At 42.3% G+C, this 19,236-nt stretch overlaps 1 protein-coding gene across 3 annotated transcripts in view; it reads right to left on the reverse strand.

Moving 5' to 3' along the window:
• VPS41 (VPS41 subunit of HOPS complex) overlaps window positions 1–19,236 on the reverse strand; it is a 299,363-nt gene that overhangs the window by 188,127 nt on the left and 92,000 nt on the right. For all 3 annotated transcript variants that reach the window (XM_075826930.1, XM_075826929.1, XM_075826932.1), the window contains one exon: window positions 13,937–14,011. In XM_075826930.1, the coding sequence (XP_075683045.1) occupies window positions 13,937–14,011 (75 nt within the window). The remainder of the gene's footprint in view (window positions 1–13,936; window positions 14,012–19,236) is intronic.

A 19,236-nucleotide genomic window follows, 5' to 3' on the forward strand; every position in this document is an offset into this window, starting at 1 on the left:
AGGGCTTATTTCTTACGTTACAATCTGTCGTTTTCATTGGTACCATTTTAGGGTACATGTGATTTTTTTGATCACTTTTTAATCGATTTTTTTGGCAAGCAAAGTGATAAAAAAAACATACATTTTGACAATGTTTTTTGTCTTTTTTTACAGTAATCACTGTGCGCTATAAATTAAGTTTTTCCTTTACTCTGCAGGTCAGTACGATTGCGGCGATAGCATAGGTATATAATTTTTTTATGATTTGTGGCGTTTGCGCAATAAAATCACTTTTCTATAAAATTATTTCTTTTTTGTGTCACCATATTCTGAGAGCCATAATTTTTTTTATTTTTCAGTCAAAAAATCTGTCTAAGGGCTTCTCTTTTGCGGGACGGGTTGTAGTTTTTATTGGTATTATTTTGGGGTACATGCAAATTTTTGATCACTTTTTATTATATATTTTGGGAGGGGTGATGACCAAAAAAATAGTGATGCTAGTATTGTTTTTTAATTATTTTTTGTGGTGTTCACCGTGCGGGAAAAATAATATTATAGTTTTATAGTTGGGGTCGTTACGAACGCGGTGATAACAAATATGTGTACTTTAACGTGTTTTTTTTTTCTATAATTAAGACTTATTATAGGAAAAAAAATATTTTTTGTTTTGGTAACTTATAACTTGTTATTACACTTTTATAAAACATTTTTATTACTTTTTTTTTTTTTTTTTACTTGAAGACCTGCAGCACTGATGGCTGCTATAAACATTACACTACCTAGGTAGTGTAACGTGTTATAAACGGTCAGTGTGACGTTGACAGTCATACTGACCGGAAGCCTATGAGGACTAGCCGGTCCACATAGGCTTCCGTCAATGGCAGACCGGAGGCCGTTGCATGGCCTCCGGTTTTGCCATGCAACCGACAGCAGCACCCGCAATCGGTCCTCGGGAAAGTTTGTTGTAGCAACAAACTTTACGGTTTGTTGCTACAACAAACTTTCCCTGCGATCACATGATCGGGACCTGAACGAATCAGGTGCCGATCATGTCTCCGGGACCAGAGGCAGGGGTTAACAGCGCGATCCGGGTGTCAACACTACTTCGAGACACCCGGATCACGCTTTTAATACCCACCGTGAATTCACGTCGGCGCTGCACAGAGCCCAGCAAGCCGACGTGAATTTACAGTGGGCGGACAGGAAGCAGTTAATAACGGTGATCATCTCTGTAGCCAAACCAATCAGTTCGGCTATCAGTGAGCAGGTTGATGGGGAGCCGGGGACACTGACACAGCCAGTGTCCCAGCGCTTTTCACAGTGCTATGCCCGCTGAAACAGAGATCTGTATATTCACGCCCTGGCAGCATGGGGTATGTGCGAAAAGGACGTGTATCTACAGATTGTCGGCATGAAAGGGTTATTCCCCATGCTTTCTGGATCAAATCAGGGAGAAGCAGAGCTCCCAATATGAACAATATTATGAGGAGAGAGCATGCAGGGGGCAGACATAACGTGAAGTCAGTGTGATGCAGCTTCAGGCCTCATGCACACGACCGTATCAGCAAATATGGACCGTAAATACGGTTCCGTATTGCTTTATAGTCATCAGCAACGTACCCATTTCTGCTGAATGGTATCCGCAAATACGGTCCGTATTGCTTCCGTATTACATCCGTTTATACGGATCCGCAAAAAAAAAAAAAAGAGGCCTGCTTGATGGGAAATCCCCTTTGTGTCGCTTAGCAACACTTCTGTATTTGCGGATGACTATCCGTATGTGCGGACGCACCTCCGTAGCCATCCGCAATTTTGGCTTCCACCATAGACTTCTATGGAAGAGTCCGTGCCGCAATTGCAGACCAAGAACGGACATGCTCCATAATTCCCGGCACAGTTCTGCGGAACGGACACTCATCTGTAGCGATACGGAAAGGTGTCCGCGCTCAATGGCAGTGAATGGGTCAGTTTTTGCGGACCACAATTGCAGTCCGCAAAAACTGAGGTTTTTTACGGTCGTGTGCATGGGGCCTTAGTCTATTTCAATAATTCTAAAAATGTGCCCAGTTTCCTTTGAAGTTAACATTGTAAATGTCTTTGTTTTTCCTGTTGAGATTATAGCATTAGGTGACTGAAAGGACACAATTTATACCAGACTAGGAAAATTTTTAGACATATGCCTATTACTACCTACACAAATATCAGGGGCGCACAGTCATGTGACAACCAAGCTCCACCTAGAAAAAGAAATAATACTGACTGTTAAAAATGATGAATGGGAACAAACTACAAGAGAAAATAAGGGATTTATGCATCCTAGTTCTACCTTTTTTAAAGCCCAGTCATCACTAGTAATCTACAGGGGAGAAATCAACACAAAATTATGGATTTTTTCTTTAAAGGGGTAGCCTCCTCACCATGACTGCATTGTATAGGTCTTCTGTTGCCCATATCATTATTTTCTGAAATGTATTTTTGAAAATGCCTCCCTGAGCAGAAATCACTCCACCAATCTTCCATGCTATCCTCTGTTTGCCTGGGTTGCTAGTAGCGCAGTGCCAGCAGTGCCCTGTAATAGAGGACGTGCATGCGCACTGGATTTCTCCCCTGTCCTCTCTGTCTCTGCAAGTGCATGATCTGGGCATGTGCAGGTCAATCAGCTCTGTCCCCGATTGTGAAAGCTCTGCTCCGGGCGCACCTAGGGTTGCTATGCTTACAGGCAGGGATCTCACAGTTAGGATTGGATCATGACCCTTCTTTACCGACTGTCAGTGGTTTTCTCTCTCCATTCTGGAGCCAAATGAGTGATTAGTATGTTGTAAACTTACTGGCAGTGCAGAGAGAAAGAGACTTATGGTCACATCCTCCAGATAATTATAATTTGGTCTAGCAGGGTAGAGGGCCTTGCAGCAGGGAGACCGGCACCATATCAGGAAGTGAATTAGGAGTTTGAGGGACTAATCTGGCAGCTAAGAAGAGGTTGGAGAGTCCAAAAAAAAAAAAAATGTATATACACTAGCGTTCAAAAGTTTAGGGTCGCTTAGAAATTTCCTTATCTTTGAAAGAAAAGCACAGTTTTTTTTCAATGAAGATAACATTAAATTAATCAGAAATACACTCTATACATTGTTAATGTGCTAAATGACTATACTAGCTGCAAACGTCTGGTTTTTAATGCAATATCTACATAGGTGTATAGAGGCCCATTTCCAGTAACCATCACTCCAGTGTTCTAATGGTACATTGTGTTTTCTAACTGTGTTAGAAGGCTAATGGATGATTAGAAAACACTTGAAAACCCTTGTGCAATTATGTTAGCACCTCTGTAAACAGTTTTGCTGTTTAGAGGAGCTATAAAACGGACCTTCCTTTGAGCTAGTTGAGAATCTTGAGCATTTGTGGGTTCGATTAAACTCTCAAAATGGCTAGAAAAAGAGAGCTTCATGTGAAACTCGACAGTCTATTCTTGTTCTTAGAAATGAAGGCTATTCCATGCGAGAAATTGCCAAGAAACTGTCTCTAGTTTGAGAAATAGACGCTTCACAGGTCCTCAACTGGCAGCTTCATTAAATAGTACCCGCAAAACGCCAGTGTCAATGTCTACAGTCAGAACGGATAAAAACAAGGGGACATATACAAAAACACCGAAAAAGGCCATACTTACAAATGGACACAGCCAGGTCAGAAACGCTGATGAAAGGGTGAGCAGGTGCTTTAAATAATAATAGCCACTCCCACTAGTCTTGAGGGGAGTGGTGTGTGGTGCATGGGATGTGTAGTAAGAAATAATAAATGAATAGTGTGTGTGCAAGTGTAATACTATAAGTGAAATATAGGGGGCAGTATTGAGTGAAGTGCCTCAATAGAAATAAATGGATAATGGGGTGCAAGTGAGTGAAACATGGAGGGATAGTGTGTACGTCATGAGGCACAACGTGTATAGCCAGGTAGAAGCCTATTTGTGACGCCTTGATAATTCATAGAGCGGGCTACCCTGCTTGCTATGCCAAACAACAACACACCATGCTCTCCCAGCATCAAAGACCCGGCTGTGTCCAAGAGAAGCGAATATACATAATAATGAAAAATACCTGGGGTATTAGTAATCATTTTGGCCAAAAGGACGCAAGCTCGCAATCCACGACAAGGATCCCCAGACTTGCGAGTCCCTAACTCCTAAACTGTAACAGAACGTTCCTGATGCACAAACAGAACCGATAAAAACAAGGGGACATATACAAAAACACAGAAAAAGGCCATACTTACAAATGGACACAGCCAGGTCAGAAACGCTGATGAAAGGGTGAGCAGGTGCTTTAAATAATAATAACCACTCCCACTAGTCTTGAGGGGAGTGGTGTGTGATGCATGGGAGTGGCTATTATTATTTAAAGCACCTGCTCACCCTTTCATCAGCGTTTCTGACCTGGCTGTGTCCATTTGTAAGTATGGCCTTTTTCGGTGTTTTTGTATATGTCCCCTTGTTTTTAATCGGTTCTGTTTGTGCATCAGGAACATTCTGTTCCAGTTTAGGAGTTAGGGACTCGCAAGTCTGGGGATCCTTGTCGTGGATTGTGAGCTTGCGTCCTTTTGGCCAAAATGATTACCAATACCCCAGGTATTTTTCATCGTTATGTATATTCGCTTCTCTTGGACACAGCCGGGTCTTTGATGCTGGGAGAGCATGGTGTGTTGTTGTTTGGCATAGCAAGCAGGGTACCCCGCTCTATGAATTATCAAGGCGTCACAAATAGGCTTCTACCTGGCTATACACGTTGTGCCTCATGACGTACACACTATCCCTCCATGTTTCACTCACTTGCACCCCATTATCCATTTATTTCTATTGAGGCACTTCACTCATTACTGCCCCCTATATGTCACTTATAGTATTACACTTGCACACACACTATTCATTTATTATTTCTTACTACACATCCCATGCACCACACACCACTCCCCTCAAGACTAGTGGGAGTGGCTATTATTATTTAAAGCACCTGCTCACCCTTTCATCAGCGTTTCTGACCTTGCTGTGTCCATTTGTAAGTATGGCCTTTTTCGGTGTCAATGTCTACAGTGAAGAGGCAACTCCGGGATGCTGGCCTTCAGGGCAGAGTGGCAAAGAAAATCCCAAATCTGAGACTGGGGGGCGCATGCGCGCAGCTGAACATGGTGGACGCGTTCTAACCAGGCTCCGCACCTCGTGAAGGCATTCCAGCATATATATCGCTAACAGCAGACATCGAGACCCATAAAAGAAAGGAGAGGTACCTTAGAGGTTCGGGCATCCACCTATGGCCAGAGGGAGTGGAAGAAGGGGTAAGCAAACCCAGGCTCAGAGGTCCGTGGCAGATATGCTGATGGCGGCGCCGAACATGGCGGAGCAAGGCCTGCTGCAGCAGCAGCAGGGGACACAGATAGAATCCAGTTCGGCGGTGTTATCACAGGATTATCCTGTGCTCCTGCGGGAAAATAGCAGCACATCACTATTGCAGGCACAGGAGGATTTACAAGAAGAGGGCCCGATCCCAGACCTGGGACTGCCGCAATTAGCGCCCGTTCACGTCTCACAGCACTCGCCCATGCAGCCGGCCATTACTTCCGGGTTGACAGAGGACGCCATCTTTTCCTGCATATCAAGAGCCATGCAAGCTCAGATGGGGGAAATAAGCTCCAAGATAGCCGCGGTACATCAAGATTTACACAAAGTGGGGGCGCATATGCAGGCTATTGAGACCAAAATGACCTCAGTCACTGCAAGAGTTAACCAGAATACTAGATTTATGGAGGATCTGCAGGAGCAATTGGAGGAAGCGAACACCAGAATTGAGGACCTGGAAAATCGTTCTCGACGCTATAACTTCAGGATCAGAGGGGTCCCGGAATCTCAGACGGAGGTACCGGGGGTGGTTCGCCTGCTACTCACTACCTTGATACCTGATATATCGGAATCACATATGGAAATTGACCGGGCCCATAGAGCTTTGACGGCCATGAGGAGGGATGGACTTCCCAGAGATATTATAGTGAAACTCCACTATTATTCGATTAAGGAGAAGGTGATGGAAAGAGCTAGGAAGCTTCCGGTGATCACCATTTATAATACAGCGGTTCAGATATATGCTGATTTGGCTCCCCAAACCATTCAAAAAAGGCGGATGCTTCGCCCTATTCTGCAGACCCTCAAACACCATGCGATTCCATACCGGTGGGCATTCCCATTTCGTCTCCTCTTCATGCGCAATAATAGGCAATATGGCTTCTCTACGCTACAGGAGGGAGAGGACCTGCTGAGGGACTTACATATTCTACCACCCCAGGATAAAGCCAGTTCCTCCCGACTCCCCATACGGGATCCCCCGTTGTCACCAATATGGCGTACCCAAGGAGGCCGTCCAGAGTTTCCTCGGGAACAGAGGGTGGAATCTCGTCGGCAACAATTGAATCCGACATGACGGAAAGGAGGTCGATTATAGAAGCAGATAGTTTCTTTTTCTTTCTCTTTCTTTATTCTTCATATCGGCCGGAGATGTCTTCAAGCAGCATGGAGGCTGAATTTCAGCCGGATACCGCCATTTGCAGTTCTCAGCGGACTGGGAGCTGGGGATCCATACGTTGGGGGGGATGTGGGGATTTCTTTTGCTTCTCTGGACTCCCACTTATAGTAATGGAAATTTGTTTATAAGCTGACCCGAAAAAGGCGAGGAAGGGTTTGGATGGGTCAAGTTCGCAGTGAGTTGGTACTCTGGCTATAGATATGTTTGTTTTGTTTTTTTTTAAAAAATATGAAAGTTTGCTTTACCTTATATTTAACATGTGAATGCCTATTATGCTCAGGGTTGATATAGGTTAAGGGGTTGAATGTCTGGATATATATTTTCGGAAATGCTGTGCCTTCACGACGGTCTGCTGTCCCCCTGTTAGCAGTCTTTCTTGACTGCCTAGTCGGTAGACTATGTTCGGTACTATTGATACCTTGTGTATGTCTTATTTTTGTTCTGTCTTTTACCCCCTTCCCTTTCCTTTCTTTCCTATTTCTGACCTTTGTCTCTATGGCGGGATCCTAATACGCACATGGTTCTACCTCCTGCTCTATGATGGCGGCCATGGAATCTGCTAAAACCTTTAGCTTACTCACGCATAATGTGCAGGGCCTTAATTCCCCGATCAAGCGTCGAAAAGCTTTCTTGTATTATAAATCCTCTCATGTTGATATACTATTTTTACAGGAAACGCATTTTTCTACCTCCTCTGCTCCATCGTGCTTTCATAAACACTACTCACAAAAATTTTTGGCTAGTGCCTCTACTAAGCACAGGGGAGTGGGCATATGGTTGTCTCGGTCGGTCCCGTTTACACCTCACAACACGATCTCTGACCCGGATGGCAGGTACATCCTGGTCTCGGGTCTGTTACATGAATCTCCAATAACCTTTATTAACTACTATGCCCCGAACTCCAATCAACCGGCGTTCTTCCAGGGTATGTGGCGCAAGATCCATTCATCGATAGAGGGCCCGATAATCATGGGTGGGGATTCTAATATCGCCTTGGACGCGTCCATGGATAAATCCCACGCATTCAGGGTGCGACTTATACCTCCTACGTCAACCAGCATACAAGTAGCACGTTTCTTCCATTCGGTGGACGTCATAGATGTCTGGCGGGATTTTAACCCCACAGCAAGGGATTATACTTATTTCTCCTCAGCCCATAATATCCACACCCGTATTGATCATGTTATGATGTCAACTAACTTACTCCCTAAGGTCACGGATGCTAGGATTTTAGCTACACCCTGGTCTGATCATGACCCGATTGTGGTTCGGTTGTCAGATTTATGTGGGAGACCGCCTATCTCCTCTTGGAGATTGAATGAGTCATTACTATCGGATCAGGAGATAGTTAAAGAAATCCAAAGGGAATTGGACACATATTTTCTACTTAATAAGGCACCAGACACCTCAATTATGTCCAATTGGGCGGCTCACAAAGCAGTGATTAGGGGGAAATTCATCCAGATAGCCTCGCGTAATAAGAAACGGTTGAAGGAGGTTCTGGCGTTAAAGGAGAGGAATTTTGCGGACCTGTCTAAGAAATTTAAAACAGACCCCTCAGCAGTTATTAAAGCAAAATTAGCAGAAGCTAGAACAGAATTAAATTTATGTCTGACAAGTTGGGCGGAAAAAAGTCTGCGTTGGTCACAACATAAGTTTTTTACACAAGGGGATAAACCGGGAACATTACTCTCTAGACGCCTCACGCCCCGATTTAACACCTCAACACCACCGAAACTGCGATTGGCGGATGGATCTTTATCACAGAATCCCACAAAAGTTGTAAAGGCCTTTCAGGATTTTTATTCAGCGTTGTACTCAGCTCCACCTCAGTTTGATAAAAATAAGGCTAGGGTCTTGTTGGAAAAAACATTCCCTACTAAACTTTCCCAAGGGGATAGAGAAACACTGGATGCTGAATTTAGATTGGAGGAGGTATTGGATGTTATTAAAAATCTGAAGGCTCACAAAGCCCCGGGGCCAGATGGGTTTTCCTCAGGTTATTACAAACACTTTAGGGAGGTCCTGGCCCCGCACATGGTTGAATTGTTCAATGCTTATCGGGAGGGTAACAATTTGCCCCCTTTTTCGAATCTAGCCTATATACATCTTATCCCCAAGCCTCATAAGGATCATACAGATCAGGCTAACTATCGCCCGATATCCCTTCTTGATGTGGATCTTAAGATTATGACAAAAATTCTGGCGGTTAGATTGAATTCATTCCTAGCCACATATATACATAAGGATCAGGCGGGATTTATACCCCTCCGCCAGGCGGAAGACCAGACGAGACGGGCTGTGGACATTATCTCAGCTGTTCGTTCGGGGTGGGATGGCACTTCCGGACGTCAAAATATGTTATTAAGCCTTGACCTCCAGAAAGCCTTTGACTCGCTATCCTGGGACTATTTGTTTTATGTCCTTGAGAGAATGGGCTTCGGTACGGGATTTTTGTCTATTCTTAAGATCTTATATTGTCTTCCTACAGCAAAAATAAATTCTAGGGGATTTATGTCGGGAGCTTTTCCAATATGCAGAGGAACGCGACAGGGGTGCCCGCTATCGCCTTCCCTGTTTGCGCTGGCTATTGAGCCATTGGCCAACCTCATACGAGATTCTCCCGACATTAGGGGGGTGAAGGTGGGAGGAGTAGAACACAAATGTGCCTTGTTTGCGGATGACATACTGCTTTTCATATCGACACCTCTCACATCATTGCCGAATCTCTTTCATATTCTTGATCAGTTTGGCAAGCTGTCTGGGCTTAAGGTCAATCACTCCAAGTCGGTGGCAATGAATCTTACATTGCCAATAGGGGTAGTGAAGCTCCTAAAAATTAACTTTGATTTTCATTGGGATGCACGTAGATTGACGTATTTGGGTATTAAATTGACACCTACCATAGAGTCCCTTTACGAGGACAATTTCCCTCCACTTTTTCAACAAATAGCTACGGATCTCACTAGATGGTCCCCTCTTAATCTTTCATGGTTTGGCCGCATTGCCTCCATCAAAATGACGATATTGCCCAGATTGCTATATTATTTTCGCACGCTCCCTATTGTGGTCCCTCAGAAGGCGCTTAGACAAATCCAAGGGCTCATCATGGGGTTTATTTGGGGTTCTAAAAGACCGAGAATACAGAGACAAACTTTATTCACCCCTAAAACGGCGGGGGGTCTGGGGGTTCCCAATATCCAACAATACTATCACGCAGCACGTCTGGCGCAATTTACAGATATGTATGCGAGACCATACTGTCCCCAGTGGACGCAAATTGAGACGGCAGCATGTACCAGTTTCCCGCTGGAAACGCTACTGTGGATGGAGTCCTCGGACAGGCATCCGGTTCTCTCCCCTGTGCTTTCTCAGATGTTACAGCTGTGGGACTCGCTTAGAAAGAGATTCCATATTAAATCACCCCATAATCCGCTCATGACCATCACGGGTAATTCTGCCTTTCCTCCGGGTCTGCGTAGAATGGAATTCCGGTGGTGGCTCAATAAGGGGTTTTACAGGATTAAGGACTTTTTTGTAGGGGGGGACATCAGAACTCTGGATTACTTTAAGGACTCACACTCGATGCCCCCATCGGAGCATTTTAGATATATCCAGATACACCACTTCCTGTTGAACTGGAAATCCAGGAGGGGGGACATCAGCACATTGACCACTTTTGAACGGCTGTGTTGGCTTTCTGGCTTACGACATAAAATTTCCACGATATATTCCGATCTGGTTACTCCGGAAGGTAAACTCCCTTACATGACACGATGGGAACATGATCTAGGTACGGGAGTGGAATTGGAGCAGTGGCGGGAGATGGCATGTACGACCTCAAAACTATCTATCAATACATCCTTGGTGGAAGCGGGTTATAAAGTATTAATGAGATGGTATATGGTCCCTACTCGTATAGCTCGCTTTAACCCATTGGTGGATAAGCACTGCTTTAGACAATGTGGTGCGGAGGGTACACTAATGCATATTCTATGGGAGTGTCCAGTGGTTGCCACATTTTGGAACCAGGTATACCAGCTTATTAACACAGTGATCCAAGTCAAACCCCCCAGGGATGTGATTACGGCTCTGCTATGCGGTCCTATTCCCGAGGTTCGGGCCCCCGCATGTAAATTTCTCCGATATGTGTTTCTGGCAGCTAAAATAACTATTGCTAGGGCCTGGCGAACACCCACGTTGTCTATGGATATGTTGATCGCTAAGATCTCATGGATAATGGTTAATGACCGCCTAACACATCAGCTGGCGGGTACATTAGACAAATTTGATGCCATTTGGGACCCATGGAGGAACCACACATTTTCGTGAATACATAGAGATGGTTAGGAGACCCTTCTACCCTACACCTTTCCTTCCCCCCCTCCTTATCCTTCTTTTGTTTATTGTGTGTGTTTTGTTTTTCTCTCTTATATTTTTTCCTTAGAGGCCATGTTAAGGTACTCTATAAAGCAATGTGATGTCAAGATTGGTTACCTATGTTAGTAATGAAGGCATTTATATACTATATATTTGGCAGAAGTGTTGACATCATGAATGATATATAATGTGAGATTTATTGGAGACCATGTTGGTCTAATACTTTGTTTAATTGTATTATTGATATGCAAAAGTTGAGACTCTGCGAGTCTGTGTTATTATTATATTACAAAAAACTGTTTAATAAAAAACTATTGAAAACAAATCTGAGACTGGCTAATAAAAGGAAAAGATTAAAATGGGCAAAAGCACACAGACATTGGACAGAGGAAGATTGGAAAAAAGTGTTATGGACAGACGAATCGAAGTTTGAGGTGTTTGGATCACACAGAAGAACATTTGTGAGACGCAGAACAAGTGAAAAGATGCTGGAAGAGTGCCTGACGCCATCTGTCAAACATGGTGGAGGTAATGTGATGGTCTGGGGTTGCTTTGGTGCTGGTAAAGTGGGAGATTTGTACAAGGTAAAAGGGATTTTGAATAAGGAAGGCTATCACTCCATTTTGCAACGCCATGCCATACCCTGTGGACAGCGCTTGATTGGAGCCAATTTCATCCTACAACAGGACAATGACCCAAAGCACACCTCCAAATTATGCAAGAACTATTTAGGGAAGAAGCAGGCAGCTGTTATTCTATCTGTAATGGAGTGGCCAGCGCAGTCACCAGATCTCAACCCCATAGAGCTGTTGTGGGAGCAGCTTGACCGTATGGTACGCAAGAAGTGCCCATCAAGCCAATCCAACTTGTGGGAGGGGCTTCTGGAGGCATGGGGTGAAATTTCTCCCGATTACCTCAGCAAATTAACAGCTAGAATGCCAAAGGTCTGCAATGCTGTAATTGCTGCAAATGGAGCATTCTCTGATGAAAGCAAAGTTTGAAGGAGAAAATTATTATTTCAAATAAAAATCATTATTTCTAACCTTGTCAATGTCTTGACTATATTTTCTAGTCATTCTTCAACTCATTTGATAAATTTAAGTGTGAGTTTTCATGGAAAACACAAAATTGTCTGGGTGACCCCAAACTTTTGAACGGTAGTGTATATATTATAATATATATATATATATATATATATATATATATATATATATATATAAAACTAACTTTTGTTTTAGCTTTATACACATTTAAAAAAAAAAAAAAAAAGACTTGTGCTGAGACAACCTTTTAAACCCCTTAAAAACCAGGCCATTTTTATTTTTTTTTAAATTCCCACCTAAAGAGCCATACTTTATCTGGACTCTGATAACTTGCTGCAGCGTGATGTCACACAACAAAAGCCACTGAAAAGTCAATAAAAAAAGTCAAGATAAAGGCTCTTCCCACTGCATATTTAATGCATTAAAAGTCCAGATGAAGATGGCTACATCTGAAGTCGCATGTGGGCATGTTTTTTGCCATAATGTATCATATAATATACTATAAAACTTTTAAAAACATATTTTGTGGAATGGAATGAGAAAACAAACAGCAATTCCTCCATTGTTATTTTTATTTTTCTGGGGCTTGTTTTTTTGCGGGGCGAGCTGTTGTTTTTATTGGTACTATTTTGCGCTAGATACAACTTTTTGATCAATTTTATGCCCCTTTATTTGTGAGGCAAGGTGACAAAAAAAATAGCAATTATTTTTTGTGGTGTTCACCATATGGGATAAATATTGTACTAATTTGGACATTTATGGACACGGCAATACCAATTGTGTTTCATTTTTATTGTTTATGTTATTTGACATAAAAAAAGGGGAACTTTAATTTTTTTTTTGTAGATTGTCAAAAACGTTTAAAAAACGTAATTTTAACTTTTTTTTTTATAGTCCCACTAGGGGACTTGAACACGCAATCATTTGACTGATGGTGCAACAAACTGCAATACGTATGTATTGAAGTGAATTGTAATTGGATGACAGAGGGCCACCCCTTTCTAATGGCTTAGATGTTGCGGTCACTATACACCCCCCCCCCTCTATGAAATATATGTATTTCATTGTGCAAGGAGGGGTTAAACTACTAAAGAGGTTTTCGTACCTTACCCACAGGATATGCTATAAATTTCTAAGGCTCCGTTCACATGTCACAGATTTTCAATGCAGACTTTACCTTTTGCAACGCAAAGGGTGAAATCTGCAACAAATCCGTGACGTGTGAATGTCGTTTAATAGTTGGGTTCCGTCTCTGGAACCCTCACCTATTTGGAGAACAGGAGTCCTCAATAAAATTCAATCTTAAAGAGGACCTGTTACTGGGTCATGTAAGTAAAACTGTTTTACTCACCTGAATTGCGCGGTGGTTCTGATTCCAGGTGTCTGGTTTTTTTCTTCCTGGACCCCCCTCTTCCAGTAATATGGCCCACTTTTGTGTTGACTCCCTATATGCTAATTTTCTGTAGTCAGCCAACAGGGCATGAACTACCCTCAAGCTGCCTCGCGCTGATCGGTCAGCATCACAGGTAGGAAAGCTAGCTCCACCCCGTTAAAACTACAGCACATTAGCATATAGGGAGCCAACACAACAGTGGGCCATATCTCTGGAACGGGGAGTGGGGGGGGTCCATGATAAAATAAAACAGTGCTGGAATCAAGGAGACCGTGCTTTGCAGGTCCGTTAACCAGTTCAACTTATATGACCTAGTGACAGGTCCTCTTTATAAACGGGACTGTGGATCCTGATTCTCCTGAGGTGGGGGTCCATAGGTGATTGCCTAGGGCAGCTAAAATAGATTTTGTTTTTTAATAGAAGGCAGACAAACTTATCAATCATAATTTGAAAATCCTAATTAATTCAGAAACATGAATTTTCAATATTTCTATCCCTTGTATGAAACAAAATTCCATTGCTACAGACAAATATTTTCAGAGGTCTCCTATATTCAAGCAAAAGGACAAATGTTACAATACCTTGCCATCCTCTGCACAGACACCTACATGCTCCCCACTTTCATCCAGGCTAATCTGATTGATCTTCACAGTGCTCTGCAAAAGAGAATATGGAAACAATCACAAACTATAGCATACGTTCAAAATAGAAATAACGTTATTCTTCATATTTTATTCTCGTGCTAACCACTGTATTTATGTAGAAGTAGTAAATCAATTATGTAGGTGTGTAGTAGCTCATTGAACTGTAGGATACATAACCAATTCCCATAAAATGACATTACCATTACATTTTTTCACGTTACAGGCCCAGGGTCATGACAATTCTTTACGTTCTGATTTCTTTAACCCCTTAATGGCCGGGCCTGAAAACGACCAGCTAAATTTTCCTGTTTTTGCCTCTGCATTTCAGCAGCCATAACTTATTTTTTCATTGTCATGGCTGTATGAGGCCTTGTTTTATGCGGGAGAAATTGTATTTTTTTTCTCACAGCTTGGGGATGTAGAAAAAAAAAAATATTTTTACGGCGTGAATATAGGAAAAAGCAATTCTCTGCATAGTTTTTCTAGTTTACTTTTTATCCTGTTCATGTTTCGCACTAAATAATCTGTTAAATTAATTCTTCAGGTTATTATGGTCGTGTAGATACCTAATATGTGTAGGTTTTTTTGCTTTTATGTAATGCAGGGGGAATAAAATATATTTTATGCAAAAAAATTCCACTTTTTGGGAATTTTTTTTTAAATGTATTTATTTTTTTACTTTTTTTTTTTTTAATCCCATTAAGGGATAACTTTACTTACAACTTTATATTTGACTTATAATGTATTAGCATACTCCTGTATGCTAATACATTATACTGTGTCACTTTGACACAGGCTTCTGTTAGGGCAGCACATAGATTTTGCATGAATTTTTTAAGCCAAAGCCAGAATTGGATTCAGGAGAGCAGACCTATAAGGCCTTTCTATACATATTTCTTCTGTCTAGGTACTATTCCTGATTTTGGCCTGAAAAATACATGCAAAATCTGCAGCGAATCTGCACTGAGTGAAAAAGGCCTAAAGAGGGTTTCTCATGATTATTACCGTATTTTCCGGACTATAAGGCGCACCGGATTATAAGGCGCACTTTCTATGAGCGCCTTGTAAGCAATCATGTTTCATATATAAGGCGCACTGGATTATAAGGCGCAGCACATTACCGTTAAATAAACCATTGCTCAGACTGCAAGTCAAAATTTATTACACTTTTTAACAATAACTTGCAACTGGTTCAGCTGTAATTGCAAATCAAAACGTTAAGGGTATGTGCACAAACACTAATTACGTCCGTAATTGACGGACGTATTTCGGCCGCAAGTCCCGGACCGAACAGTGCAAGGAGCCGGGCTCCTAGCATCATACTTATGTACGACGCTAGGAGTCCCTGCCTCGCTGCAGGACAACTGTCCCGTACTGTAAACATGATTATACTACGGGACAGTTGTCCTGCAGCAAGGCAGGGACTCCTAGCGTCGTACATAAGTATGATGCTAGGAGCCCGGCTCCTTGCACTGTGTTCGGTCCGGGACTTGCGGCCGAAATACGTCCGTCAATTACGGACGTAATTAGTGTGTGTGCACATACCCTTACCGTACTTTTTCAGTTCATTCCTCCACCAGAAATCCATCAAATCCGTCATCTTCAGTGTCGGAGTTGAACAGTTGGGCGATTTCGGCATCAAGCATGGGGTCCTCCTCTTCATTATCCGAGTCGGTTTCGTTGCTGCTGCTAGGCTCTTCAGTGGTGATTCCAGCCTTCCTGAAAGCTCGGATGACACTGGAGACTGATACATTCTTCCAGGCATCCACGATCCACTGGCACATAGTGGCATAACTCGCACGGCGTTGCCTCCCTGTTTTGGTGAATGTGTGGTCACCTTCTGTCATCCAATGCTCCCATGCAGCTCGCAATTTAACTTTAAATGACCTGTTGATGCTGATATCTAGCGGCTGGAGCTCTTTGGTTAATCCACCAGGGATGACAGCAAGCTCCGAATTAGTTTTCTTCACTTGGGCTTTGACAGTATCGGTCAAGTGGGCGCGCATCGAGTCACAGACCAATAGGGATGGGGATTTGTGAAAAAAGCCACCCGGTCTCTTGACGTAGACCTCCCTCAGCCACTCACTCATCTTCTCCTCATCCATCCAGCCCTTTGGGTTAGCCTTAATGATGACACCAGCAGGAAAATTTTCTTTAGGCAAAGTCTTCCTCTTGAAAATTACCATGGGTGGTAGTTTCTGGCCATTAGCCTGACAAGCGAGAACTACAGTGAAAGATGACTTCTCATTTCCTGTGGTACGTATAGATATCGTACTGGTCCCTGTTTTCTCAACAGTACGGTTTACGGGGATATCGAAAGTGAGGGGAACCTCATCCATGTTAATAATGTGTTCTGGCTGGATATTCTTTTCATTTATCTTGGTTATGCAGTAGGTGCGGAAAATGGCCAGCTTCTCTTCATAATCCTTTGGTAATTGCTGGCACACAGTAGTTCTGGTGCGAATGGAGAGATGACGCCTTTGCATGAAACGAAAGCACCATGAAGGACCTCCTCGAAAGTCCTTGATCTCCATGTCACGTGCTAAAGCAGTGGCTTTGAGTCTAATAGAGACAGTGGAGACGCTTCTACATGCGTTTCTCTGTTCCATAACCCACTGTTCTATTTTGTCCTCCAACTGTGGCCACCTTGCTTTGTTTCCTCGGAAACTCAGTTTGGTCTTCTTTACTTGGCGGAGGTCATCTTCTTGTTTTCTCCACTTACGCACCATGGATTCATTAATGTTGAATTCTCTTGCAGCTGCCCTATTTCCATGCTCTACTGCATAACTTATAGCTTTAAGCTTGAAACCTGCATCATAAGCATGTCTCTTAACAGGAGGCATTTTTTGGGGTAGTGGGTATAGTTAACGCTAAAGCAAAGATATATTGCAAGGATCCTACAGAGCTGTAAGTATCACTCAGTGTGGCTCCTGATTACGGTGGCCGTAATGCTCAATCCATTTATGGATACTGTAAAAACCCAAGTGAAGAATAAATTCATAGGCGCACGGGGGGGAGGAGCATGGTGTGTGCTGTGGTATGCCGCCGCCGACCCCTGCCGCCCACGATAGAGGTAAAGGATCCTGTATGAACCCCTCTCTTTACTGTCGGGTTCATATATAAGGCGCACCGGATTATAAGGCGCACTTTCTATTTCTGAGAAATTCTCAACATTTTATGTGCGCCTTATAGTCCGGAAAATACGGTACCTATTCTGTGAATAGGTGTTAAATGAATGTCAGATCCTGAGAACGGGGTCCCAGGGTGTCCTACATGAATGGAGACGGACTGCGCATGCTCGGCCACCGCTCAATTCACTTTCTATAGGGTGGTTGGAGATAGGCTAGCTTTGGTTCAAAATACAATTTAAATACTATGGAGGAGTTAGAATTAGCTTAAGCCACTTCTCTGAAGTAAAAAAGTAGAACATTTTGGCGCTAGCCATACTTGTGCCAAAATATTTGCAACTTACTGTTAACTGCGAGGGGCCAGCAAGTGTTGAAAAAATGTTGGATTTCTAAAGACCAAATATTATGCAAATTGCAGCCTGCTGATGCTCCGGCAGTCTTTAGTAATTCCCGAGATGCGTCAAATTTATTAAAATTTTACTCCGACGTAGATCAGTTTAAGATTGGAGTATGAAACGCCAGTCTTAATAAATTCCTCAGTTTAATATAAAATAAAATAGACAGTTGCTTCTCAAAAAAGCTCAGTAATACGGATTCATTTTATAAACTCCAGGTTCACATAGTTATAACAGACGAGCTGAGGAAGTTGATCATTGTACACGGCCATTGAATGAGCAATATTATAAAACAGATTCATGCAGGTTAATGTGCATTTCATTTGGATATTCGGATATACTGTATATAGAAAACGAATCCCAATCTCAAATGATACTACCAAAAGTTAAAAGTTAAGTTTGAGAATGTTCTATGTACAACCGGAGGGTGAAACAAGTAGAACATCCTGAATATGGAACGTATTCCCTCGTCTACTTAATATTTCTCAAGCTACCACTCGGAGAACCTTTAACATGGAAGACAATTTGGCCTGAACAAACCCAACTTAAAACTAGTATCTGTACTGGGAAATTTTCCACGTAAGGTATCATTAAAACTCCAACAGGATCCTAGGAATGACCCAGAGGCAAATTTTCTGGAGGTAATAACAAAAGGGAAATGTCTGTAAATTAAATTTCCTAGAAATATATCTTATTACTATTAGAATATGTAACACTTAACACAGAAAACTACTAAAGGTAGAATAAACTTGAAGGTTTCCATAGAAACATTTTAAAGTGACCTTTTACCTTCTATATTCTTCTCTCAAAGGCGTAGTTATAATGATTGGCTCAATGAGCTGGGATTTTCATACTACTATGGGGGCCCATGAATATAGCAGTGGGGATTAGGGGTTCACCATTTACACAATTCTGAAAATGAAGACAATTTAGTAGTCCTAGGATATGTACTGTACGAGTTTTACTTCTTTATCACTATATTCCTCTTCACAGGTAAAGATATAACTTTGCGGTATATATTTTCGGAAGCCAAGATAAACGAAAATGTCAAGCCTAACATTGGCACAATGTTAGTTACTTATCCAACACTCCATAGTTAACCAGGATTAGAATCATCACAATCCCAACAAGATCTCGGTGTCCATGCCATAGACATATTGGGAGAGAAGCAAAATTGTACGCAACAAAAAAATAAAGGATGGTGTACGCCTATTTAGTATGCGTTTTGAAGCATCTTCTTTGTAACCTACATAGTTGAGAGAAAAAGGTGTGTCTAAGCAGAGCGGCAAAATGCACCAAATTTAATTACGGATGCAATCCTTTCGCGCAAGATATAGGTGTAAATGTAGCCAGCCATAAGGTGGTATATTAGTAAGAAAAATGTATGCATCATGTCCAGCGAGTTGCGCCAAATCTATTATGCTACGTGGAACATTTTGACCAACTGCTAAACTTAAACGCTATATGCACCTTTCAATTGCGTTTTCTTTTTTTTAATTAAATCAATGTTTTTAAACAATTTTTGTTGTTGTTACTGTTACGATACAGCTTCTATGTATCTTGTATACATAACAGTTGTATCGGTCTCTCAGTCGATTCCGTCAGTTCAGCTGAACGAAGTTTATCAACTTAGATGTGATCGATATTAGGTGGATCCTGTGCGTCAGAGACACACCGTATCCACTCTCAGCCAAGCCGTTAGTTCAGCTGAACT

The sequence above is a fragment of the Rhinoderma darwinii genome, chromosome 5, assembly GCF_050947455.1.
Source record: "Rhinoderma darwinii isolate aRhiDar2 chromosome 5, aRhiDar2.hap1, whole genome shotgun sequence".
Taxonomy (NCBI): Eukaryota; Metazoa; Chordata; class Amphibia; order Anura; family Rhinodermatidae; genus Rhinoderma; species Rhinoderma darwinii.